General features: G+C 41.9%; 2 protein-coding genes across 2 annotated transcripts; one reads left to right on the top strand and one right to left on the bottom strand.

Moving 5' to 3' along the window:
• Window positions 1-542: 542 nt before the first annotated feature.
• Window positions 543-13,171, bottom strand: asb16 (ankyrin repeat and SOCS box containing 16). The gene is made up of 7 exons (XM_061981309.1): window positions 12,771-13,171; window positions 9,043-9,374; window positions 8,711-8,978; window positions 6,247-6,655; window positions 6,098-6,181; window positions 933-1,046; window positions 543-852 (listed from the first exon to the last, which is right to left on the bottom strand). The coding sequence occupies exons 2-7, from the start codon at window positions 9,365-9,367 to the stop codon at window positions 667-669; spliced, it is 1,386 nt and encodes a 461-aa protein (XP_061837293.1). The 5' UTR covers window positions 9,368-9,374; window positions 12,771-13,171; the 3' UTR covers window positions 543-666.
• Window positions 13,150-25,111, top strand: hrob (homologous recombination factor with OB-fold). Its single transcript, XM_061981308.1, has 10 exons — window positions 13,150-13,340; window positions 13,499-13,549; window positions 18,977-19,870; window positions 19,936-20,019; window positions 23,958-24,092; window positions 24,169-24,277; window positions 24,381-24,466; window positions 24,534-24,647; window positions 24,713-24,851; window positions 24,923-25,111. Exons 1-10 carry the CDS (start codon window positions 13,329-13,331, stop codon window positions 24,973-24,975), a joined length of 1,677 nt encoding a protein of 558 aa, XP_061837292.1. The 5' UTR covers window positions 13,150-13,328; the 3' UTR covers window positions 24,976-25,111.
• The last annotated feature ends 109 nt before the right edge of the window (window positions 25,112-25,220 follow it).

The raw sequence follows: 25,220 nt of genomic DNA, 5'->3' as shown, positions 1-25,220 counted from the left end.
TGAGATTTAAAAGTCATAACTATGACATTGTTCTTATGGCATAACTATGATTGTTCTTATGACTTTTAAATCTCATGAAATATCGTGCTAACATAATGTGCAAACATAATATTGTGCTAACAATGGTGTGCTAACATAATAATGTGCAAACATAATATTGTGCTAACAATTATGTGCTAACATGATGATCAATGTTTAAATTAATCTTTTAAATTGTATTTAAGAAATGTGCAATTAGATCAAAGCAATACAAATATATAAGTGAATTTTCAGCTTTTATACTTTCTATTTTGTGGGATGTAAGTGTTAGCAAATGGGTGGAATGGCCAATATATTGTTGGCAAACTATTTTGGATTTAATTTCGCTCAGGAAAAAAGTGAACGGCAAAGTTAAAAAATGATCTTTGATGAAACAAAAATATTGAATATTTATACAATGAATTTCCATGACAATGATCATGTATATTATCATGGTTGTATACAATACTTCCACACCTATGGTGATAAACGAGAGGAAATGCAAACAACTCATTCCCCTTGTCAAATCAGCTTATCGAGTAAGATTTTAATTTTTTTTTGCATGGAATCAAAAAAAGGCAGGGGAAAAAACCAACATCAACATGTTATCGTCTCGTTTAAGTCCTCTTGTAGACACAGAAACGGAGTTCAGTGGAGTGTGCCGTCATTCCACAGCAGCAGGTAATCCTTCAAGCGTCTAGGAATGTCCAATCGACTCACTTTGGAGTAGCACAGCTCACCAAAATGTCCGCGCAAAGCACAGCGACACAGGTGCTGCAGGGAGCGAGGCTGACCGCTGCGCTGACGCACCAAATCGTAGAAGTCCGGATGTAGCTAAGGGGGAACAGAGAGAGAAAAAATAATGAAGGACAAGAGTCAAAAGATGTGGCCACAACATCGGACGAGGGACTCACCTGGTATATCTGTTGGGTCACGCAGTCGTCCATCCAGTCGCACGGGGGGGGGGACGGATACGAGTTGAGCAGCACCTCCATGGTGGCAGGAGAGAGGACACCCAGTTTCAGCATCTACGTACAACAGAATAAACATAATAAGGAGTTTGTGAAAAGACGGATATTCATGCAACAAGACTGTAGACATTCAAGTTGTTGCCTTACTTGAAAACCTGTTGGCACGAAAAGGATCGCAGTGGATTTAAAATGATCTTGAAAAATGCTCAAACTAATTAGTCAAAGACTGCAGTTATTGATTTGGAGGAAAACCGCTTCGGTCATTTAAGAGTCCAAATTGTCTTCATTGTTTGTTAAAACGTGTAATAGATTCGTTAAGGACTAAATTGTCCTTCATGCTTCGAATAATTAACGTTAGGTTCATTAAAGACTATATTGTCTTTGATGTTTCCAAAAATGCACTACGTTTAGTCAAAGAATGTAGTCTTCGACGTTGACTAAAACACATACTTGGTTTGGTCAGGACTCAAAATAGTTTTCATTGTTAAAACGTACGTTAGGTTCGTTAAAGACTAAATTGTCCTTCATGTTTACAAAAATGCGAAAGTTAAGTTAGTCAAAGACTGTAGTCTTCAATGTTGACTAAAACACATACACTTGGGTAAAACGGAATCCATCCTATTTGGGTCCCACATCAAACTTAAGAAAGTCAATGACTTCACTATAAAAGTGGGTGACATTGTTATCACCAGGAAAGATGAGGTCACCTACATAGGTTCCATTCTAGAGGCTTATCTTTCCTGTGATAAAATGGCAACCAAGGTAATCAAAAAGGTCAACCAACGAACACGATTTCTCTATAGAATCTCCTCTCTGGTCAACAAAAGCACCATGAGGATTCTAGCGGGAACTATTGTTCAACCCTTTTTCGATTACGCATGCACCTCCTGGTACCCTAGCACTTCCAAAACCCTCAAATCTAAACTCCAAACATCCCAGAACAAGCTAGTCAGATTACTTCTAGACCTCCACCACAGATCCCACCTCACTCCTACCCACTTCTCCAAAGTGGGCTGGCTCAGGGTGGAGGACAGAGTAAAACAACTTGCACTGAGCCTAGTCTATAAAATCCGCTACACCTCCCTGATACCGAAGTACATGTCAAACTACTTCCTTAACGTAAATGACCGCCATAACCACAACACCAGGGTGTTGTGGTTAACTAACCACGTTAAACCCAGATTCCGAACTAACAAAGGTCTTAACTCATTCTCATTTTATGCCACATCAATGTGGAATGCGCTCCCAATAGGTATAAAAAAAAGGGCATCTCTATCCTCTTTCAAAACCGCAATAAAAGTTCACCTCCAGGCAGCTACAACCCTAAACTAACACCCTCCCTGGATTGTTAATAATCAAATGTAAACAATCAAATGCAGATACTTTTTCTTATGCCTTCTGATGAACATGTACATTTGGTTCTATGTTCACGAAAAGTTGTACGCATTAAGTGTTTTAAACTCAAAATTGTCCTCTATATTTACAAAAATGCACGTTAGACACAATAAAAACTACATTGTTTTTTTTATCGGAAAACGCATTAACTAAGTTTTTAAGCTAAGTTTGTCAAAGACGAGTGGAAGTTGAAGAAAACATGTACACTTCGTTCTAAGTTCACAAAAAGCTATACGCATGGCTCGTTTCACAGTTTAAAACTCAAAATTGCCCTCGATGTTAACAAAAACGTACACTAGTTTTGTTAGAGTTAAAATTGTCTTCGATGTTCACAAACTTGTACTTTAGACTGCATTGTTTTTAATGTTTCCGAAAATGTGCAATCTGTTTGTCAAAGATTAGTAGATGTTGACGAAAATATGTACACTTGGTTCTATGTTTACGAAAAGATATGCTTGCTCTTTTAAGTGTTTAAGACTCAAAATTGCCCCCAATGTTTACAAAAACATACGTTATGTTCGTTAAAGACTCATTTGTCCTTGATGTTTCCAAGAATGCGTAAGCTAAGTTTGTCAAAGACGAGTAGTGGAAGTTGAAGAAAACGTGCATTTGGTTCTATGCTCACGAAAAGTTTAAGCGTTTTAAATCCAAATTGTCCTGTTTATAAAAATGTACTTTAATCACATTACAGACTACATTGTCTTAAATGTTTCCAAAAATGCGTGCACTAAGTTTTTAAGCTTAGTTCGTCAAAGACTAGTGGAAGATGAAGAAAACGTACACTTGATTCAATGTTCATGAACAATTGTAGACATGGCTCATATATTATGCGTTTAAAACTCCAAGTTTACAAAAAAGTATGTTATGTTCGTTGAAGACTTAATTGTCCTTGACGTTTCCGAAAAACGTACGCTAGTTTCGCTTAAGACTTAATTGTCCTCGATGTTTACAAAATTGCACTTTAGACCAGCCAGAATGCATTGTTTTTGATGTTTCCAAAAATGTGTAGGCGAAGTTCATCAAAGGCTAGTGGATTTTTACGAAAACATGTACACTTGGTTCTATGTTTACGAAAAGATACGCTTGCTCTTTTTAAGTGTTTAAGACTCAAAATTGCCCTCAATGTTTACAAATGTTCGTTAAACACTAACTTGTCCTTGATGTTTGCAAAAATGCGTGAGCTAATTTGTCAAAGACGAGTAGTGGAAGTTGAAGAAAACGTGCATTTGGTTCTATGCTCACGAAAAGTTGTGCACATAGCTAGTTTAAGCGTTTTAAATCCAAATTGTCCTGTTTATAAAAATGTACTTTAATCACATTACAGACTACATTGTCTTTAATTTTTCCGAAAATGCGCGAGCTATGTTTTTAAGCTTAGTTCGTCAGACTAGAGGAAGTTGAAGAAAACGTACACTTGATTCAATGTTCATGAAAAATTGTAGACATCGCTCACATATTAAGCGTTTAAAACTCCAAGTTTACAAAAAAAGTACCGTATTTTTCGGGGTATAAGTCGCTCCGGAGTATAAGTCACACCGGCCGAAAATGCATAATAAAGGAAAAAAACATAAGTCGCATTTTTGGGGGAAATTTATTTAATAAAACCCAACACCAAGATTAGACATTTGAAAGGCAATTTAAAATAAATGAAGAATAGTGAACAACAGGCTGAATAAGTGTACGTTATATGAGGCATAAATAACCAACTGGTATGTTAACGTAACATATTATGGTAAGAGTCATTCAAAAAGCTATAACATATAGAACATGCTATACGTTTACCAAACAATCTGTCACTCCTAATCGCTAAATCCGATTAAATCTTATACGTCTAGTCTCTTCCGTGAATGAGCTAAATAATATTATTTGATATTTTACGGTTATGTGTTAATTTCACACATAAGTCGCTCCTGAGTATAAGTCGCACCCCCGGCCAAACTATGAAAAAAAACTGCGACTTATAGTCCGAAAAATACGGTATGTTATGTTCGTTGAAGACTTAATTGTCCTTGACGTTTCCGAAAAACGTAGCTAGGTTCGCTTAAGACTTAATTGTCCTCGATGTTTGCCCTTTAGACCAGCCAGACTGCATTTTTTTTAATGTTTCCGAAAATGTTTAGGCAAAGTTAATCAAAGGCAAGTGGATTTTGACGAAAACACGTACACTTGGTTATTTACGAAAATATACGCTTGATCATTTAAAGGGGAACATTATCACAATTTCAGAATTGTTAAAACCATTAAAAATCAGTTCCCAGTGGCTTATTATATTTTTCTAAGTTTTTTTCAAAATTTTACCCATCACGAAATATCCCTAAAAAAAAAAAGCTTCAAAGTGCCTGATTTTAACCACCCGTCCATTTTCCTGTGACATCACATAGTGAAGCCAACACAAACAAACATGGCGGAAAGAAGAGCAAGCTATAGCGACATTAGCTCGGATTCAGACTCGGATTTCAGCGGCTTAAGCGATTCAACAGATTACGAATGTATTGAAACGGATGGTTGTAGTGTGGAGGCAGGTAGCGAAAACCAAATTGAAGAAGAAACTGAAGCTATTGAGCCATATCGGTTTGAACCGTATGCAAGCGAAACCGACGAAAACGACACGACAGCCAGCGACACGGGAGAAAGCGAGGACGAATTCGGCGATCGCCTTCTAACCAACGATTGGTATGTGTTTGTTTGGCATTAAAGGAAACTAACAACTACGAACTAGGTTTACAGCATATGAAATACATTTGGCAACAACATGCACTTTGAGAGTGCAGACAGCCCAGTTTTCATCAATTAATATATTCTGTAGACATACACTCATGTCAGCAGGCCAGGGAAGCTAGGGTCGATATTCTTCTCTTGATCATCTTCGGGACGGTGTGAGCCAAGACATCCAGGGGGTTTAGCTCGCTCGTCTGCGGGAACAAACTGCCGCCATTGCTTGCCGTGCTACCGAGGTCCTTTGTCCCTGAATTGCTCACACACTCCGGCAGATTCAATGGGGGTTTGACTTTATCGTTGGAAATGCATCTGCTTTGAGTGTCGCAGGATATCCACACATTCTTGCCATCTCTGTCGTAGCATAGCTTTCGTCGGTAAAGTGTGCGGAACAAACGTCCAATTTCTTGCCACTTTCGCATCTTTGGGCCACTGGTGCAACTTGAATCCGTCCCTGTTCGTGTTGTTACACCCTCCGACAACACACCCACGAGGCATGATGTCTCCAAGGTACGGAAAACAGTCGAAAAAAACGGAAAATAACAGAGCTGATTTGACTCGGTTTGAGAAAATGGCGGATTGCTTCCCGATGCGACGTCACATTGTGATGTCATCGCTCCGAGAGCGAATATTAGAAAGGCGTTTATTTCGCCAAAATTCACCCATTTAGAGTTCGGAAATCGGTTAAAAAAATATATGGTCTTTTTTCTCCAACATCAAGGTATATATTGATGCTTACATAGGTCTGGTGATAATGTTCCCCTTTAAGCGTTCAAGACTCAAAATTCCCCTTGATGTTTACAAAGGTATGTCATGATCGTTGAAGAATGTATTGTCCTCGATGTTTACGAAATGGTATGTTAGCCCAGTTACACTGCATTGTTTGCAAAAATGTGAAAGCTAAGTTCTCTGGACTAGTGGATGTACTGTAGTACCAGTGATTACCAATACTTATGCAGTATTTATCTCGGTAATTAGTCAGAATTTTCATTGCCAACCTTTATTGAAACGGGCTTGGCTCCATGGTTGAGGAGGATGCGTACCACAGCTTCAGGCTGCTGGTCTAAGTAGTCTTCCAGCACCTTGAAGGACAAGCAGTGTCTATGACTTCTATGTCTTGAAGGTGGACCATGTGATGATGTTGTACCTGGAGGATGCAGTCCATGGGCGTGTATCCTATACAGTTGCTCGCATTAACCTTGGCTCCACACTGCAGCAGGAGCTCCGCAATCCTGGGGCAGCAGTTGTCACAGGCGTTGTGCAGCGGCGTGTGCAGCTTCTTTCCCGCCGTTTGCGGGTCGGCACCCGCGTCCAGCAGACTCTGGACCACGCGCAGGTAGCGGCCCGCCTCGGACGGCCTCTCGGCCCGAGAGCACGCCGCGTTCAGTGGGGTTTCCCCCTGCCGGTTTGTGGCCAGGATGTCTGCTCCACGGGCGAGCAGGAGCTCCACGTGCTCCTCAAGGCCCCGCAGGGCGGCCACGTGCAGCGCTGTCAGCCTGGAATCTTTGGTCCTCATGTTGACATCTGCATCGCTGTCCAAAAGCAGTTCTGTACACCTGTATGGAGGGCAACATTGCACAAATTCATCAGTTATGTCTGTTTAAACTCAAGGAAAGGGCTCCTTTCACACAGCTCGCCATTTTCCACCTTCTTCACAAGTTTCCCAAGCGACTCAAAACTCAGCCAGATAGGATATTGTAACAATGGTAAGGAATACCCTTTTACACAGCAGGTGTCATCCTGCCTGTGACTGTTGTGATCTTCAGAGGCAGAGAAAATTGACAGGTTGAAGTTTTCCCTCATTTTGTGTCTGTACCGTTTGTTCACAACTGCCCATTTGTCTACCTCTGCTTTTTCACACAAAACCCAGACAAAAAAAGGGGTATTGCCGTATTGCTTCCAAGCTGCACCCTCGAAATCAGAGGGTTCTTCACATCCCCGTCCTGGCATTGATCTGAAGAATACCCTTTCACACAGCAGGTGTCATCCCACCTATGTTATGGCTCTGACCTCCAGAGGCAGAACATTGCCAAGTCAATTCTGTATCAGGCTGTAGGAGTTTTAGAGCCATGCAAGATCCAGCATTTTTCGGCCTTAACCTTTTGCACAAAACCCCCTGTAAGGGGATATGGCTTGCATTGTAAAGTCCCCTATCACACAGGCGTCATCCTGCCTGTTGTGGCTGTTTGTTTATCTCCAAAGAGAAATAACTTCCATGTTTACTTTGTTCTCTCACCTTGTGTTTGTGCCATTTATTCAGAACAGCGCAGAGGTGGTCTTTTTGTGCCTCTCCCTTTTTACACAGAACCCAGCAAAACGGGATAGTTGCTTTAACACCGCCTTTCCACAATCATGTGTTCTTTACAGCCCCGTCCTGCCGTTGATCTGCACAACACCCTTTTGCACAGTAATTGTCATCCCGCCTATGTTACGGCTCGGATCTCCAAAAGCAGAAATTGCAAAGTTTATTTTGTGAAAAAAGGTCAGTTTCTTTGGCATTTTTTCCACCTGCAAGTTTTTACACAGAACGTGCTATAACAGGATATAAAATTCCCTATCACACAGGTGTTATTCTGCCTGCTGTGACAGTGATTCATCTCCAAAAGCAGAAAATTGCCGGGTTGACTTTGTAACCTTATTTTGTGTCTGTCTTTTTACACAGAACCCTGCAAAGAAAACTGCCATATTCCTTTCATGTTATAACACCGCAATCACTGTTCTTTACAGTCCCCGTCCTGGCATCGATCCGCAGAATACCTTTTTTACAGAACAGGTGTCATCCCCCTCTGTTACAGATCTGGTACTAACTGTCCCTGTGTCGTTCATACAGAACCAGAACCCCTGAAGACAGACTTGCTTTTACGGAGTGTAAAAATGGCAAGAGGCTCGAGTTTCAGTTACGGCAACATCCTGGATTTTGTGCAAAAGGCACAAAATCTCTGGCTCTGATGAGGCATCTTTGTGAACCTACATTAGGTCTAGATTAGTTTTTGTCTCATCCCTCACGTAAAGCGTGAGTGAAGAATGCTACTATGGCGTTTCTTTGACCTGAAGACTTAAGTTAGACAGAGATGATGTGGAGGGGGAGTGTGATCAGCGCGCCTGCAGGAGCAAAGGTCACCGCCTCTGTCGATGGTGTTGACGGCGGAGCACCATCGGATAGGGGCGTGGCATGTGCTGACGGCAAGACACAGCTGGCGGGTGATTAGATTTCACAGGTGGTATGTGGTAATCTAATCATCATGTTGTCTTTAACAGTGAGCAGCCGGGAGCAGAGAGGGAGAGAGGATACGGACGTTACTGAAAGGTCACGTTCTGCTGGAGAAAACTTTGTTTAAAAACCTATGTTTGTTAAAACCTGCACGCTTGGCTCCTGTGCCATGTCTGACAGTGGAGCTGCTAGGAAGCGACTTCCACAACAGTATTATCTGCTCACAGATGCTACCTGGTGGTTGTTTGAGCACACTGCAGCTCGTCCTGGATAAAAGAACCAACCCCCACTCCTTAATGCTTCAGTCACACGCAGGATTCTCACAGGAATGAGGCAAAAAGTAACGCGGAGCTACTGTAGCGTATGTTAAGGTGCGTCACAAGCAGGAGTGTGTGCTCACTGGAGTGACAAAGGTGAGGTGCACAGGTGAAGAGGAGCGTTGCCGTCGGCAGCCAACACTTGAGGATCCGCTCCGTGAGAGAGCAGCAGCTTCACGCAGACGGCGTGGGCCCCTGTGCAAGCATCATGGAGTGCGGTGCTGCCCCCTGGGTCGGCGTTCACCTCGGCCCCGCGGAACAGGAGCTCCTCCACGCAGGCGACGTGTCCCCCGCCGGCGGCCAGGCGCAAGGCGGACGTCTGCTTCACCCTGGAACTCATAGTCCACATGCCTGGTGGAGGAAGCAGCGCGGTGAGAGGGTCACCAGCACAGGAGAAGCGTGAGTAAGGTCCTACCCATCTCCGGGGCCCACACCATCTCCTCATGTACCGTCTCCATCAGGGCGTTGACCATGGCGGGGTCTTTGAGAACGGCGTACACGCCCTTGATGTCCCCGCACATGAACGTGTTGTGGACGGCCGGGTCTCGGCAACGGGCCTGAGGCGGAGGGGCTCGGACCTCCTGTAGGCGCGGCTGCCTGGGGGCTCTGGGCAGAGGGGCCCTGCTCACGGCTCTCCTGTGGGCCAAGGCCTGCCGTGCATCCTCCCAGTCCTGGAGCTCCTGCTCCAGCCTCAGGGAGCGCAGTGTGGTGGCGGTGAAAGGGAACGTGTCCTTGGACATGGCAGAACTTCACACACAAAAGAGAAGGAGCATTATTTCCATGTTCCTTCCAGAGACGGGACTTTCGCGAACGAGTCGAGTCTTCAAGTGAACTATGACAACCGATTCCCGGTTGTGAGCCGTTCGTTTGAGAGCCGTCTTTTATGCACATGCAAATTGAGCGTTGGCCATTCTGCACAAACACAACTGGACTAAAAAAAATGTTTAGAGTTAAAGGAAACCTAACAACATTTGTATTAATTTTTTCTAAAATAAAAAAATACATATAAAAATATAGAAATGTATATTTTTTTTAATATATATTTTTTAATTGTATTTATCTAATGTGGATTTAATTTTCGGGTTCATTTATGAGGTTAACTTATGTGTTTTTTTTTATTACGAAAGCTTTTTCTAATACACTGAATTTTGGTATATTTATTTATTATTCTTTTATTAAGGAAGTTGGATAAAATTGGTATGATATGAAAAGGGGTAGGATTAAATAAGCTCTGCTTCTTCCGACTCTTTTTCGGACGTGTTGTAATTAAACAACTGGAAATATGTGATGCATTACATTGTATCACATGCATGTTCAAAATAAACTGAACTGAACTGAATTTTTACACAATTTTAACAACCTGCATTTTTTAACACACATTTCTATCACACGTTTTATTAAATGAAATTGTCAGCATAATTTCATGTAAAAAAATTAACTTACAAAAATTCAGTCTCCAATAAAGCTTTCGTTATAAAAACACAAAAGCACCTCTAGTCATTAATCTAAAAGGTAGTAATTTTAGTGTACACACACCTGGTATGGTAGTACAATTTTGTACTCATTTTTATTATGTCCTAAATTTTATTTTTGTTTTTATACTTTTTATATTAATTAATGCATCTTATTCTTAATAATTTGTGTTATTTGTTTCCTATATTGTTAAAATGCTAGATTTTTTTTCTAAGTGAGGAAAATTTGGTGCCGCCCTACTGGCTCCCTGGAGCATTTTTAAAAAATGATTGAAAATGGAAAAAGATGGGGGGGAAACTTTTTTTTGTTTTAGTATGTTTTTTGTTCAAGGAAAAACATGACACAAGCCTTCCCAAATACTAGAAAGCCCACTGTTTAATATGTTTGTGTGTATGCTTCACTGATGAGAGTATAAAGTTAAAAAGTTAAAGCACCAATGATTGTCACACACACACACTAGGTGTGGCGAAATTATTCTCTGCATTTGACCCATCCCCTTGTTCACCCCCTGGGAGGTGAGGGAGCAGTGAGCAGCAGCGGTGCCGCGCCCGGGAATCATTTTTGGTGATTTAACCCCCAATTCCAACCCTTGATGCTGAGTGCCAATCAGGGAGGTAATGGGTCCCATTTTTATAGTCTTTGGTATGACTCGGCCGGGGTTTGAACTCATAACCTACCGATCTCAGGGCGGACACTCTAACCACTAGGCCACTGAGTAGGTAGTAGGTATTTGGTGTCCTACTAATTTCGGCAGTTCTTGAAATCACAATCGTGTGGACTGTGACTCAACAGTTTGTAAAATATTCCACTCCTTCTTTGTCTCATTTTGTCCACCAAATGTTTTATGCTGTGAGTGAATGCACAAAGGTGAGCTTTGTTGATGTTATTGACTGTGTGGAGTGCTAATCAGACATATTTGGTCAGTGCATGACTGCAAGCTAATCAATGCTAACATGCTATTTAGGTTAGCTGTATGTACATATTGCATCATTATGCCTCTTTTGTAGGTATATTTGAGATCATTTCATTTCCTTTAAGTCCTCTTTGTATATAATTTATATTTGCATGTATCATCAAATCAAATCAAATCAAATCAACTTTATTTATAGAGCACATTTAAAATTTACCACAGGGGTAGCCAAAGTGCTGTACAATGAGCAGGTTAAAAGATAAAACGAGTACCGAGAAAACACAACACAACACAAACAGAACACGATAAAAAAATAAATAATTAAAATAGAATTAATAAAAACATAAAAACAGGATCACAGCAGGTGTATTATGGGGCGCCATTGCAGGATGGATATCACTCAGTGTTAAAAGCCATGGAATAAAAGTATGTTTTTAAGAGAGATTTAAAAACAGGAAGAGAGGAGGCTTGTCTAACACTCAGGGGCAGGTCGTTCCAGAGCTTGGGAGCAGCAACGGCGAAAGCTCTGTCACCTCTAAGCTTCAGCCTTGTGTCAGGGACTGGAGATGTCCGATAATGGCTTTTTGCCGATATCCGATATTCCGATATTGTCCAACTCTTAATTACCGATTCCGATACTAACCGATACCGGGGTTTGGTGGTAGCAAGGGTGTATTTTGTAGCGTCCCGGAAGAGTTAGTGTTGCAAGGGGTTCTGGGTATTTGTTCTGTTGTATTTATGATGTGTTACGGTGCGGATGTTCTCCCGAAATGTGTTTGTCATTCTTGTTTGGTGTAGGTTCACAGTGTGGCGCATATTTGTAACAGTGTTAAAGTTGTTTATACGGCCACCCTCAGTGTGACCTGTATGGCTGTTGATCAGTGTGTGTGTAAAAGCCGCATACATTATGTGACTGGACCGGCACGCTGGTTGTATGGAGGAAAAGCGAAAGTGACGACAGGTTGTAGAGGACGCTTAAGGCAGTGCCTTTAAGGCACGCCCTCAATATTGTTGTACGGGTGAAAATCGGGAGAATGGTTGCCCCGGGAGGTTTTCGGGAGTGTCACTGAAATTCGGGAGTCTCCCGGGAAAATTGGGAGGGTTGGCAATTACGCCCTACGTCCGTGTTTTACCGGATATGTACCGCTCCGTACAGCGGCGTTTTAAAAAGTCGTTAACTTTACTTTTTGAAACCGATACCGATAATTTCCGATATTACATTTTAAAGCATTTATCGGCCGATAATATCGGACATCTCTACTCATGACACATTATCTGTATGTAATATTGGCTGCATTTCAGATAGTTGTTTGTGTGCCATGTTGTTCCAGACCACAGCAAACATTACCTAGCTTGCCAAAGATTGTAATTAATCTATTATAAGAAGACAGCCTGACGTTTCCTTTAACTTGGACACACACATCTATACATTTGGCCATTAAAAGCCAGTCATTTCCAGGAGTTATCTCACCTTCTGAGTACCCTCTGATTTACTAATGTTGTAAAAACGTGTAGAATAAATATTACATTTCAACATTCCTGACAACAAAGATTTGCTTCAGCCTGCGACACATAGTCATTTTGATAGTAGGCTAGACTTGCGTTGTCTTCATTATAACACTTATGAAAGGCTTTTCATTTTTGCGGCACCAGACAGTTTTTTTTTGTATTTTTAGTCCAATATGGATCTTTCAATATTTTGGGTTAAACTGTGCCCAGGCAGGTCACGTGGCAGCACGGTGCCTTCAGGTGTAACTCACCTGTCAGTGGAAGTGCTGATTTCAACTCGAAAGTTTCATCGTTAAAACACCTTTTTTGTCCTCGTTTTATGCTCGATCTTGCGCTTGGGAGGTGAACATTCGACAACTTTCCCACTGCAAATTCGGAACAAGTTATTAATAGGTGGTGGTGTCATCGGATACGTGTCCTTCCGCAAAAATGGCCAAGAGGTGGCGTTGTTGAGACAACATACAATTTATCAAATCTTGTTAACAAATATAATAAAAAGTAGTAAGTACAGCTATTTGTTGTTACACACACCTGACTTTTGTATATGTGAAAAATAAATACAGATTGAGAGCGGCGAAGCTATTTTACTCCACTTCCGCATTTGCCGTGGTGACGCGTCATTACGTGATGACGTCTTCACGTTTGAACGTGAGTCGCGGGATCAAGCAGCTGCGAGTCCTTACAGCAACACTGACAACTTAGTGATAGAAAACACACGTTTAAGAGACAACACCAAATGTTATCGTCATTGGACGGCTTTAGACGTGTTGTTGGATTGTAATGACCGTTCGCACTGATGGTGAATTCTCATGCCCGCCATGGTAAGTAAGCGAGTTTGGGCAAAACGTTAGCGTCCCGTGGAAGCTAACATGCTAACGTTAGCGGTGTTTTTCGCCCGCAAGTAAGAATAACATGTTATTTTTTTGTCAAACAGGCTTAGGGGAAAACGTGTTAATTGTATATTTTGGCTGTTTTACAGAGCTGCAAATTAAGTGGGCTTTTCAGCATTGGTGAGGACTTTGACGATGAGGTAAAAAGCTAACACTCAGTTGCCAACTGTTCATCACTTTTAAAACATTGCATCCATCCATTTTCTACCGCTTGTCCCTTTCGGGGTCGCGGGGGGTGCTGGAGCCTATCTCAGCTACAATCGGGCGGAAGGCATTGTACACCCTGGACAAGTTGCCACCTCATCACAGGGCCAACACAGATAGACAACATTCACACTCACATTCACACACTAGGGCCAATTTAGTGTTGCCAATCAACCTATCCCCAGGTGCATGTCTTTGGAGGTGGGAGGAAGCCGGAGTACCCGGAGGGAACCCACGCAGTCACGGGGAGAACATGCAAACTCCACACAAAAAGATCCCGAGCCCGGGATTGAACTCAGGACCTTCGTATTGTGAGGCACATGCACTAACCCATGTTTCCACCGCACATTACACCTTGGAGATATTTGGCTTGTTGGTCAAATTTCAAAACGAAACTAACCAGCCTTGCAAGTGACCTTAATTTGGACCTACTCTCGAAATCTTAGTTCCAACTGTTGAATGTTTCACTAGTTTTGCGCCCACTGCTCATTGAGAAGAGGATAACTCAATCAATCAATCAATCAATGTTTATTTATATAGCCCGAAATCACAAGTGTCTCAAAGGGCTGCACAAGCCACAACGACATCCTCGGTTCAGATCCCACATCAGGGCAAGAAAAAACTCAACCCAATGGGACAATGAGAAACCTTGGAGAGGACCGCAGATATGGGGACCCCCCCCAGGGCGAACGGTGCACTGGACGTCAAGTGAATCGAGCATAATATTGTGAGAGTCCAGTCCATAGTGGATCTAACATAATAGTGAGAGTCCAGTCCATAGCGGGGCCAGCAGGAGACCATCCCGAGCGGAGACGGGTCAGCAGCGCAGAGATGTCCCCAACCGATGCACAGGCGAGCGGTCCACCCCGGGTCCCGACTTTGGACAGCCAGCGCTTCATCCGTGGCCACCGAACCTGTTTTTCTGCGCATGCGTACTAGGTCGCGTTGCGCCGGCAGACGGAGGGGCGGGGGGTCTTAAACGACCATTGTGTGTGTGTGTGGACAAGGATAAGGTTAGGTGGGATTTACCCTAGATAACCTTAGCCGGCTTAGTGTTGAAGGGGCCTAAGGTGCGAGTCTTTAAAGGGAAACATCACAATGTGAGAAGGGTTAAAACCATTAAAAATCACTTCCCAGTGGCTTATTTTATTTTTCGAAGTTTTTTTTCAAAATTTTACCCATCACGCAATATCCCTAAAAGAAAGCTTCAAAGTGCCTGATTTTAACCATCATTATATACACCCTTCCATTTTCCTGTGACGTCACACAGTGATGCCAATACAAACAAACAGCAAGGTATAGCGACATTAGCTCGGATTCAGACTCGGATTTCAGCGGCTTAACACTGTCTGATAAGATAATTACTAACAACTATGAACTAGGTTTACAGCATATGAAATACATTTGGCAACAACATGCACTTTGAGAGTGCAGACAGCCCACATTTCAGGCGCGCTAAGAACATATATTTTTCCACGATTTCAGCACTCAGGTTAACCATACCTAAATAGACACAAAATACTGCATTACACAAGACTACCCGAATGTACTCGAATGATTGAAAAAAATAAATGTTTTTAAGCTAAATTATTGGTAAACACAGTTTATGTATAATAATTTGCGTAAAACCGCGAGTAATGAATAAAGTTTTCATCAATTAATATATTCTGTAGACATACCCTCATCCACTCTCTTTTCCTGAAAGCTGATCTGTCCAGTTTTGGAGTTGATGTCAGCAGGCCAGGGAAGCGAGGGTCGATATTCTTCTCTTGATCATCTTCGGTGGCATAAGGGACGGTGTGAGCCAAGACATCCAGGGGGTTTAGCTCACTCGTCTGCGGGAACAAACTGCCGCCATTGCTTGCCGTGCTACCGAGGTCCTTTGTCCCTGAATAGCTCACACACTCCGGCAGATTCAATGGGGGTCTGACGGAAGATTTCTTTGACTTTATCGTTGGAAATGCATCTGCTTTGAGTGTCGCAGGATATCCACACATTCTTGCCATCTCTGTCGTAGCATAGCTTTCGTCGGTAAAGTGTGCGGAACAAACGACTGACCATTTCGTCGGCTTTCCCCACACCCTCGTATTTTGAACAAATTTCGTCCAATTTCTTGCCACTTTCGCATGCATTTTTGGGCCACTGGTGCAACTTGAATCCGTCCCTGTTCGTGTTGTTACACCCTCCGACAACACACCGCCGAAAGTGAGAAAATGGCGGATTGCTTCCCGATGTGACGTCACGTTGTGGCGTCATCGCTCCGAGAGCGAATAATAGAAAGGCGTTTAATTCGCCAAAATTCACCCATTTAGAGTTCGGAAATCGGTTAAAAAAAAAAAGGTCTTTTTTCTGCAACATCAAGGTATATATTGACGCTTACATAGGTCTGGTGATAATGTTCCCCTTTAATGCAGAGTTTCAATGCCATCTACTGTAGAGTTGTAATGACAAGCTATATTCACACTTCCATCCTTCCATCCATTTCCTACCGCTTGTTCTTTTCAGGGTCTCAGGGGGGCTGGAGCCTATCCTAGCTGCACTCGGGCGAAGGGCAGTGTACAACCTGGACAGCACAGTCCAATTATAATGTGTTAATGAACGAGGGTAACGCAAAATCAATCCGTTGCGGTCCATTTTTATCCATGGCCGGCTGCCATAAATACATGCATGGTATACCCTGAGCATGATATAGAACTATTAACTCACTCATTCATTGATCCATTGAGTTCCTAGTTAGAGATCAGTAAGGCTGCAGCTAACGATTATTTTTATATCGATTAATCTATAGATTATTTTTTCAATTAATCGGTTAATCTATAGATTATTTTTTCGATTAATCTATAGATTATTTTTCCTTTTACCGATTATTTTTTTTATTTAAAATGAAGATGAAAAAATAAATTTAGGCCAGTTTTTTCAAAAGGCATGACTTATTTACAAAAAAAAGTATGGCCACTCAGTCAACATTGACAACAACATGACAAAATATTCTGTAACAATGTAAACATTTAAAACTTTTAACATTTAACAAAATTAAAAGTAGCTTATTTGCTTTTTAATGTGGAAATATAAAAGTAAACATCCAGTGCAAATCTTAATATTCTGCAATAGTATAAGCATTTCAAAAGTAAAAGTATTGCTTATTTTGCTTTAAAATGTACAGAAATAAAGATAAACATCCAATACAAAAAAGTGCAAAACGAAATATTCTGTAACAGTGTAAACATTTCAACAAAAGTAAAATTATTGCTTATTTTGCTTAATAACACAACAATGATAGTATGATTAAAGTGAAAGTTAATTGTTCGTTTGTACATAGTATATGTAACTGTTAATGTTGTACGCGCCTCTCAGAGCGAAACGGTGTTTTAGTTTATGAATTTATAACGCAGATACAAATGACACATTCATGTTTTTGTGTAATGATGACAACGTATACTCACGCGGATGATTGACTAGTTGTTGGTGATGGCAAGAACGCTGTCGGGTGTTTTCTTTTCAAATGTTTGTTCATCGCCGTTGTGCTGCTATGATAGGCCATTTCCGCTCGACACAGTGCATACAACAACTGTCAAGTGTTTTGCTTTTTTCGCTGTGCTTATCCCACACTTGAAGGGATGTACCAATGCTGAATGTGGCTTCTGGATTTCACTCAAAAGACCAGACCGTAGTTACTTTTTCCTTTTATTTTCCTTTTGTTTGCAACAGTTTTTCCAACGAAGAAACAGCTTCTTTTTTCTTCTTTAGTCTTTTTAGCAGTCTTTAGCAGTGTTAGTAGACTTTAGTTTCTTTAGCTGTCTTTAGTAGCCTTTAGTAGCCTTTAGCTTCTTTAGTAGCCTTTAGCTTCTTTAGTAGGTGAAAAACCTTTAAGGACAAAACACCACAAGATTAACATGCTGTAAAAAATCAATCAATTATCAATCCCATAATTTACAATGATTAATTAGGCAATCAAACTCTTAACCATTAAACAAGTGCAAGAAAATGGACACATCTTTTCCCTTTTAAGTTAAAACAGATTTTAAATAAATTGTCTCAACATAAAGGCACCAAGATACATATAAAATACATTTAAACCCAGAAACACAATAGATAAATGCAACAGAAAACCCAATATGCAAATTCATAAATACCTAACCAATTAACCACCTATTTAGATACATATTTAAAATCCATATTCAATATAAATGTATTATTAAATTAGCAGTGAAACACTCAATCTTAAACGCTGTCTACTGGTAGAAAATGCCCCTTTTTCTATGCCCTCACCAGCAGCCAATGATCCAACACTTTAAGTTGAGCGACTTCACCCTCCTGATGAAGCAAACTGCTCCAACATTTATCAAACTAAGCAAAGAATATCAACACTTCCTTACTAAACAACAGCTACACAAAACACCGTGTGTATTTAGCCTCCAGACTAAGCACGCTACATGCACCCCCCCCCCCCCCCCCCGCACCCCCCATCTCACCAGCGCAACAGGTGCGCCACACCCACAAAGAGAACTAAAGTGCAATCTTACCGGCTGTCCGTTCAGCTATTGGTTTTGGTACACTTTTGGCACAACTCTGGGTTTTCTGTAACGAACTAAACCTTTTTCCACTCTGCGCTGGCGTCTTTTGTACTCCTTGATTTGACACAGCGGTCTAATTACCGGGCTCGCGCACCAGCAGATGAGACGGCAGTTCGCCGCGTTATACCTGCGCGTGAACGTAAACTGATCGGTTCTGATCATATAAGCCGACTGGCCGAAATAATGCCGAATTATATACATTTCCTGGGGTTGCCTAGGTGAATAGGGATGCGGATGTGCTCTAAGATAAAAATATAATTTTATTAAGTGGGGTTTGGCTGGTTGCTCAGCAGCCACGGTTGCGAGCTCGCGCGTCAGCTGACGAGACAGCTGTTCGCCGCTACAACATTATTAGGCCGTTTATTGAAATACTCTCACACTTTTGACGACTTTTGGCGTGCTTTTTTCCCCTCGCTCGCATCGTCTGCTTTGCGCTCCGCCATGACGGTAGTGTGACGTAAATATGCGACGCATCGACGCACAAAAACGGCGTCAACGTATTTACGTAACCGATCGTCGTTTCAGCCTTAGAGATCAGTAAGTTGTGTAAAATGTATTGAAACATGAGTTTTCAAAGTTTTGACTGATGTTATGTTTATATTAATATACATATACAGTATATACAGTGTGTTTCAGAAATATTTAAACTGTTTTTATGGCATGCTTGTGTCTTAGCGTTCAAAGTTAGCATACACGCTGATGATAAAAATAAATCCCCCAAAAGTGGGTGGTGCCTCACACTTTGGCAGTCTGTGCTTTACTGCGTCGTGTTTTTTCTTTGTATAACAGGACCTGCTGGCGTCAGAGTGGGCTGTCCGACCCCCAACCACCCCGTGTGCCCTCTCTGAGGGCCTCAGAGAGTCTGGTACAAACCTCCAGCCAAGCAGAGCGAGTCCAGCGTCCCTCCGTCCTTGCTCGGCATCAAGCGCCTCCTCAGAAACTGTTGCTCCGAGTTTGAGGAAGCTCTCCTCCATCGTCGAGGCTCGCCCCCCCAATTCACATGCACCTGAGCCCCACTCGGCACTGGGCTGGGGGGCGCACCAGAATCCCCCCGTGGTCCAGGATGACTTTGATGATTGGGATGTAGACCTGGCAGATTTGGAGGAGTGTGATCGTCAAGTGGGGTCCTTGGCACCAGTCCCCATAGTCCAAACGCTGCGGCCTCTAACCATTGGAGGGACCCAAAGAATGCCAATCTCGACATCTAGTCCAAGTGTAGCCCCTCTGTACCACCGCCCTGTCCTTCCACAGAGTCCTACAGTTTTCCCGGGTCTCACTGTGTCCTCGCCTGGCCCCATCCACCCTTCCAGGACCCTCAACAAGCCTCATCAGGCAGCGTGGAACACCCCAGGAACTTTCTCCCGCCCGGCCTTGCCGCAGAGTCCTGCTGTTTTCCCGGGTCTCACTGTGTCCTCGCCTTCCCCCAGCCCTCTTCCCAGGACCTTCAACAGGCCTCATCACGCAGCCACCCCGAGACCCTCCCCGGCCCGCAGCCTCTTTGAAACGGTTTCTTCGCTGTCCCCTGCCTTCAGCCCACACCCCCTCAGCACGCCGGTCCTCACCAATCGCCTGGTCCAGCTGGTGTCCGCCTCCAGCAAGGTGTTCAGGAAGAGGCCTCGCTCCGAGCCACACCAGCCCAGAACGCGACGCTTTCCGGGCCCCGCGGGACTTCTTCCAGAGCAGGTGGTCCTTCCTTGTCTTCCACTCGCACCAAACAACTATTGATGTTTGATTCCTCTTTTTTTTAGCCACACGGTCAAAGTCTGGATGAGGTTGTCGTGTCTGTTCCTCAAACTCCCGCTCACGGCGTGAAGGCCCGCCTTCCAGACCACGTATGTAATAATCCTCATGATAATCTCACATACTACTAACTCATGTACTCATTGATACCACAAATGTGACTTTTGAACTACCAGTTTATTTACCAAATATTTTAGTAGTACAGTACTTTAAATTGTTTGATAACCAAATCAATGTTTCCCCTAAGAAATAAAGTAAATCCAATTAATTTTTTTCAGACACCCCAAAATATGAAGACAAAACACATTTTATAAAGAATAATTGTAAAAATGCAGAAAACCATGTGAAATACATACATACAGTGGAACCTCGATTTACAAACCCCTCCTATTTGCAAACTTTTCCATGAATTGATTAACGTGGACCCCGACTTAAACAAGTTGAAAAACTTATTCGGGTGTTACCATTTAGTGGTCAATTGTACGGAATATGTACTGTACTGTGCAATCTACTAGTAAAAGTCTCAATCAATTTCTGTTTACAAACTTTTCGATCGGGCCATATATGCCTCTGCGAACAAAGTGTGTACGAATGCTTCATTCATTCATTTTGTGCGTGCTTGTATTGAAGAGATTGAAAAAGCAGGCTTTGTACTACAGGAAGTTTTTAATTGTGATGAGAACTGACTTTACTGGAAGATTTCAAAGCGGACTTATTTCATAGCGGTGGAGAAGACTACCTCTCGTTCAGCCGCAAATCTTCCAAGAGCACACACACGAGCCCTCCCTCTCTGTTTGCTTGTGAGCTCCCGCTTTGACAATGTCAATGTACTGTAAGTGGATTTTACTTTTTTTTAAAGTTTATTATTGTAGCAATGGGGTTGTTGACGTTAAGGATTTTTGTGCTTTCTGATTGTTTGTGAGGGCACCAAAGAGACGTGTGTTGGCAGAGCAGCGCATACAGGAAAGTTAAGCTTGTTGTTGTTTTAGCTTGTTATTAAAGAAAAAGTTGATTAATCACCACCTTGTTATGACTGATACAGTACTGTATAGCACTTTATATTGTGTTCAAAGTGTACAAACCTTCACTAAAATATGGACTTTTCTCAAGGCTGGAACGCATTATTCATATTAAGATTGTTTCTTATGGTGACATTTTCTTCACTATACAAACTTTTCCATTTACAAACCATGTTCAAGAACCAATTAAGTTTCTGAATAGAGGTTTCACTAAATATTTTTACTTTTTAAGGGTTTCCCCTAGATTGCCAAGATACCTGTAATGGTAGAGGCGTGGTCAATATGACATCACAATTTTTTGCTATAATGCATACATTTTCTTTAAAAAGGCAAAACAATGTATACATTTAAACATTTAAACAAAAGTTATTAATTATAGTATTAATATATTTTTAGTGCTGTTTTTCAAATGTTGCTGCTTGTTATGCAATGTAGTTTGTTGAGAATTTTTTTTTCTAGAGATTTCTCCAAGTCACTTTTTATTTATAAAACAACTGGCAGCAAATCCAGCATCTATTTCTGGTGTTGTTGGAGACTGTGCTTGTGTTTGGAGACTTTTTACCTCTGTAACTCCCATGTATGCAATTAAAAGCAGGCTACAGAGAGCCTGACGTCACACTTTCTTCGCGCTGCTGCATAAAGCTGTCATTGTACAGTAACGTTCAGGTTCTCCTCACGAGAACGCTGGCAGACATGATAGTTTAGGTCCTGGTCAAATCTCACGTCTTCAGCAGTTAGCTTCACGCGCGACTATGACAGGTGCTATTTTGTCTGTCATGTCCGCACACTGGCCCTTCACTGGCCATCCGTCATGGGGGTTTGTTATTTGTCGACCATCCAGAGGACTTATCAGACAATGCCATGTCTATTGTGGCTCTTGATGTGACACTGATGCTTCTGTGGCCGCACAAAGTATGTGTGTGTTTGTAATGGACGCTTTTATTATGGATGAGAAGGTATTCTTTTGTTACTACAGAGCGACAGATGCAGGTTTTTTTTCAAAGCCAATATTGATGCTGATTATTAGTAGTCAAGGAGGCTGATAATTGATATTTGGAAGCAATATTAATTTGCAGTAAGTTATTTAAAGGAACTGCACTTCTTTTGAAATTTTGCCTATCGTTCACAATCATGAAAGACATGACGACGGATGGATTTTTTTTGTAATGCATTCAAAATAAATAAAGTAAATAAATCCTGTGCTTTTTTAGGTTAAAGTTACAAGGAACACTTTAAACATTGACAAAAATACACCAAATCACAAGTTGATTACATACTATACATTACCTTTTGCACTATATTAATTGATATTATTATGTGTTGTCAACTTTGTACTTTTTTATGTCATTGCCTGAAATAAATAAATAAATGAATGAAAAAAAAAATTCTTCAATGTTAATGAAAAAAATTAAGCCTCAAAACATTGCAATTTATTCCCGCAAATTCAGGCATTTTAGGCCACAATACAGTAAAATAAAAAAAGCCTGTGGAATTCTGAGTTCCTCATTTTTCAATCGGTGTGACACGCGTCACATGCTGACTGTTTGCATGTGTCACGTAAATCTAAATCCACTTTATTTATACATCACCATTAACAAACTGTTTCCAGAGTGCTGCACATAAAACAATATAAAGTTATTCAATTAAAAGCATGAAAAATAGTTACAATTATAAAATAAAGTAATCATTTTTTTTATTAAATATAATTAAAAACACATTAAGTAAAAAAAAAAAATCAATAAAATGGAATACAACAATGATAAATGAGTACTAAGTTATGACTAAGGTGTATGGCATACACCTCAGTCATATTTTGGTACTTGACACAGATTAACTGGTAGCATGCTAGCTTTTTATAGCTACAGTATTTTGGGTCAGGCATTCACCTCAGTCATATTTTGGTATTTGACACAGATTAACTGTTAGCATGCTATTTTTTTTAGCTACGGTACTTTTTCAGGCATACGCCCCAGTCATGTTTTGGTACTTGATACCTGTTAACTGTTAGCATGCTAGCTTTTTTAGCTACAGTACTTTTTCATGCATACACCTCAGTCATATTTTGCTACTTGACACATGTTAACTGTTAGCATGCTAGCTTTTTTAGCTACGGTATTTGTCCAGGTATACACCTCAGTCATATTTTGGTATTTGACACAGATTAACTGTTAGCATGCTAATTTTTTTTTAGCTACGGTACTTTTTCAGGCATACACCTAAGTTATATTTTGGTACTTGATACATGTTAACTGTTAGCATGCTAGCTTTTTTAGCGACAATATTTCTTGTCAGGCATACACCTCAGTCATATTTTGGTAGTTGACACAGATTAACTGTTAGCATGCTAGCTTTTTTTAGCTACAGTACTTTTTCAGGTATACACTGGAGTCATATTTTGCTACTTGACACATGTTAACTGTTAGCATGCTAGCTTTTTTTAGCTATGGTACTTTTTTAGGCATACACCTCAGTCATATTTTGGTACTTGACGCAGATTAACTGGTAGCATGCTGTCTTTTTTTTAGCTACGGTATTTTGGGTCAGTCATTCACCTCAGTCATATTTTGCTACTTGACACAGATTAACTGGTAGCATGCTAGCTTTTTTAGCTATGGTACTTTTTCAGGCATACACTTCAGTCATATTTTGGTATTTGACACAGATTAACTGTTAGCATGCTAGCTTTTTTTAGCTACAGTACTTTTTCAGGTATACACCTAAGTCATATTTGGGTACTTGATACCTGTTAACTGTTAGCATGCTAGCTTTTTTAGCTACTGTACTTTTCAGGCATACACCTCAGTCATATTTTGCTACTTGACACATGTTAACTGTTAGCATGCTAGCTTTTTTAGCTATGGTATTTTTCCAGGTATACACCTCAGACATAGTTTGGTACTTGACACATGTTATCTGTTAGTGTCAAAATTGGCTAAAACAAGTTAGCCTGCTATTGTTAGCATATATTACCTATGCTACATTTTTGACTGTGATGTAACCCGATGTGAAAGGTTGACAGCTCGCAGACGGAGGAGGAGGAGTTCAGTGGCGGTGCCTGGGCGGCGATGAAGGCCGAGACGGGCTTGGACGAGCGGAACCCGTCGTGCTTCCTGAGCTCCTACAGCGTGGTCATGGTGCTCCGCAAGGTCCCGCCCCCGCACCGCCCGATGGGGCAAGTGTCCTTCTTTGCGGCTATTTGACTTGTGGCGTCGCCCCTCACAGGCCGCGCTGAAGCAGCTCGCCAAGAACAAGGTTCCGAACATGGCGGTGCTGCTGAAGAACATCAACCACACGCACACCGACGCCAAGGCGGTGTTCAGAGATCCGACAGGTGCGCATCACCTTCGCACGCTATATGAGATGGTGTACAGTGGCAACATTGGCTAAAAAGTGAGCATGCTAATGTTTAAATTCCTATTGTGTGTTGGCGAAAGGCGAGATGCAGGGCACAGTGCACCGCCGCCTCCTGGAGGACCGCTTGGGAGAGCTTAAGGTCGGCGCCGTGCTGCTGCTGAAACGAGTGAGACTCCTGATTACCTTTTAAGGTACTGTTGCCGTGGCAACAACAAGTGAGCCTTTTCTCACAGGTGAGCGTGTTCTCGCCCTCGCATCGCAACCATTACCTCAACGTGACGCCCAACAACCTGCTCAGGATTTACCCTCCCGACGGGGCCGTCACCCCGCTCCCCCCGCTGGTGCTGGTGGGTCGCACGCGTCCTTATTATGGAAAAAAAGGTTGAAATGTGACACGTCTTCTTCCGTCCAGGAGCCGACGACGTTGTCCCCCGGTGTCCCCCAGCAGCACATGTCTGGCATGCAGCTGGTGTTTGACGAGGAGGACGAGGAGGGAGGTGGAGGACAAGCTCAAATACAAAGTGTCCAGCACGATCCAGGCTGGGACGCAGGCAAGCATCTTCCAAAAACATCCATGTTTGGATGTTTCATCTCTTAAAAATGTCGTCATCTTGTTGTGTAGATGACCTGGACGAACTCCTGGGTGCCATCCCTGAGGACTCCTACAGTCTGTGACGTGCACTCACCACACACTTTATTCAACTCAATGCTTCCTCTTTTCTCTTTGATATCATGTTAAAAACTCCAGAGATACGTGCCCTTTTTGTTGAAAAACTGCATTGATGACAGCATAAAAAACATAACCTCATAACCTACTGTTGTTATTATTATTATTATTGTGGCCCTTTCACCGCAAAGCACATGTGCCTTAACATTAGCATGCTAGCATTTGTTTTTCAGGCATACACCTCAGTCATACT

Source organism: Nerophis lumbriciformis, linkage group LG24, assembly GCF_033978685.3.
Source record: "Nerophis lumbriciformis linkage group LG24, RoL_Nlum_v2.1, whole genome shotgun sequence".
Taxonomy (NCBI): Eukaryota; Metazoa; Chordata; class Actinopteri; order Syngnathiformes; family Syngnathidae; genus Nerophis; species Nerophis lumbriciformis.
This window is presented reverse-complemented; position numbering and strand designations above follow the sequence as displayed.

Excerpts from the sequence above, each read along its gene's own strand:
- hrob (XM_061981308.1), top strand. Across the intron at positions 13,550-18,976 it reads GTGAGGACTTTGACGATGAG|GACCTGCTGGCGTCAGAGTG; the intron begins GTAAAAAGCTAA and ends TTTGTATAACAG. Across the intron at positions 20,020-23,957 it reads AGGCCCGCCTTCCAGACCAC|GTTGACAGCTCGCAGACGGA; the intron begins GTATGTAATAAT and ends CCGATGTGAAAG.
- asb16 (XM_061981309.1), bottom strand. The coding sequence starts at position 9,367 with ATGTCCAAGGACACGTTCCCTTTCACCGCCACCACACTGCGCTCCCTG. Across the intron at positions 6,182-6,246 it reads CCATGGACTGCATCCTCCAG|GTGCTGGAAGACTACTTAGA; the intron begins GTACAACATCAT and ends TTGTCCTTCAAG. Across the intron at positions 1,047-6,097 it reads CCAAGCCCGTTTCAATAAAG|ATGCTGAAACTGGGTGTCCT; the intron begins GTTGGCAATGAA and ends TGTTGTACGTAG.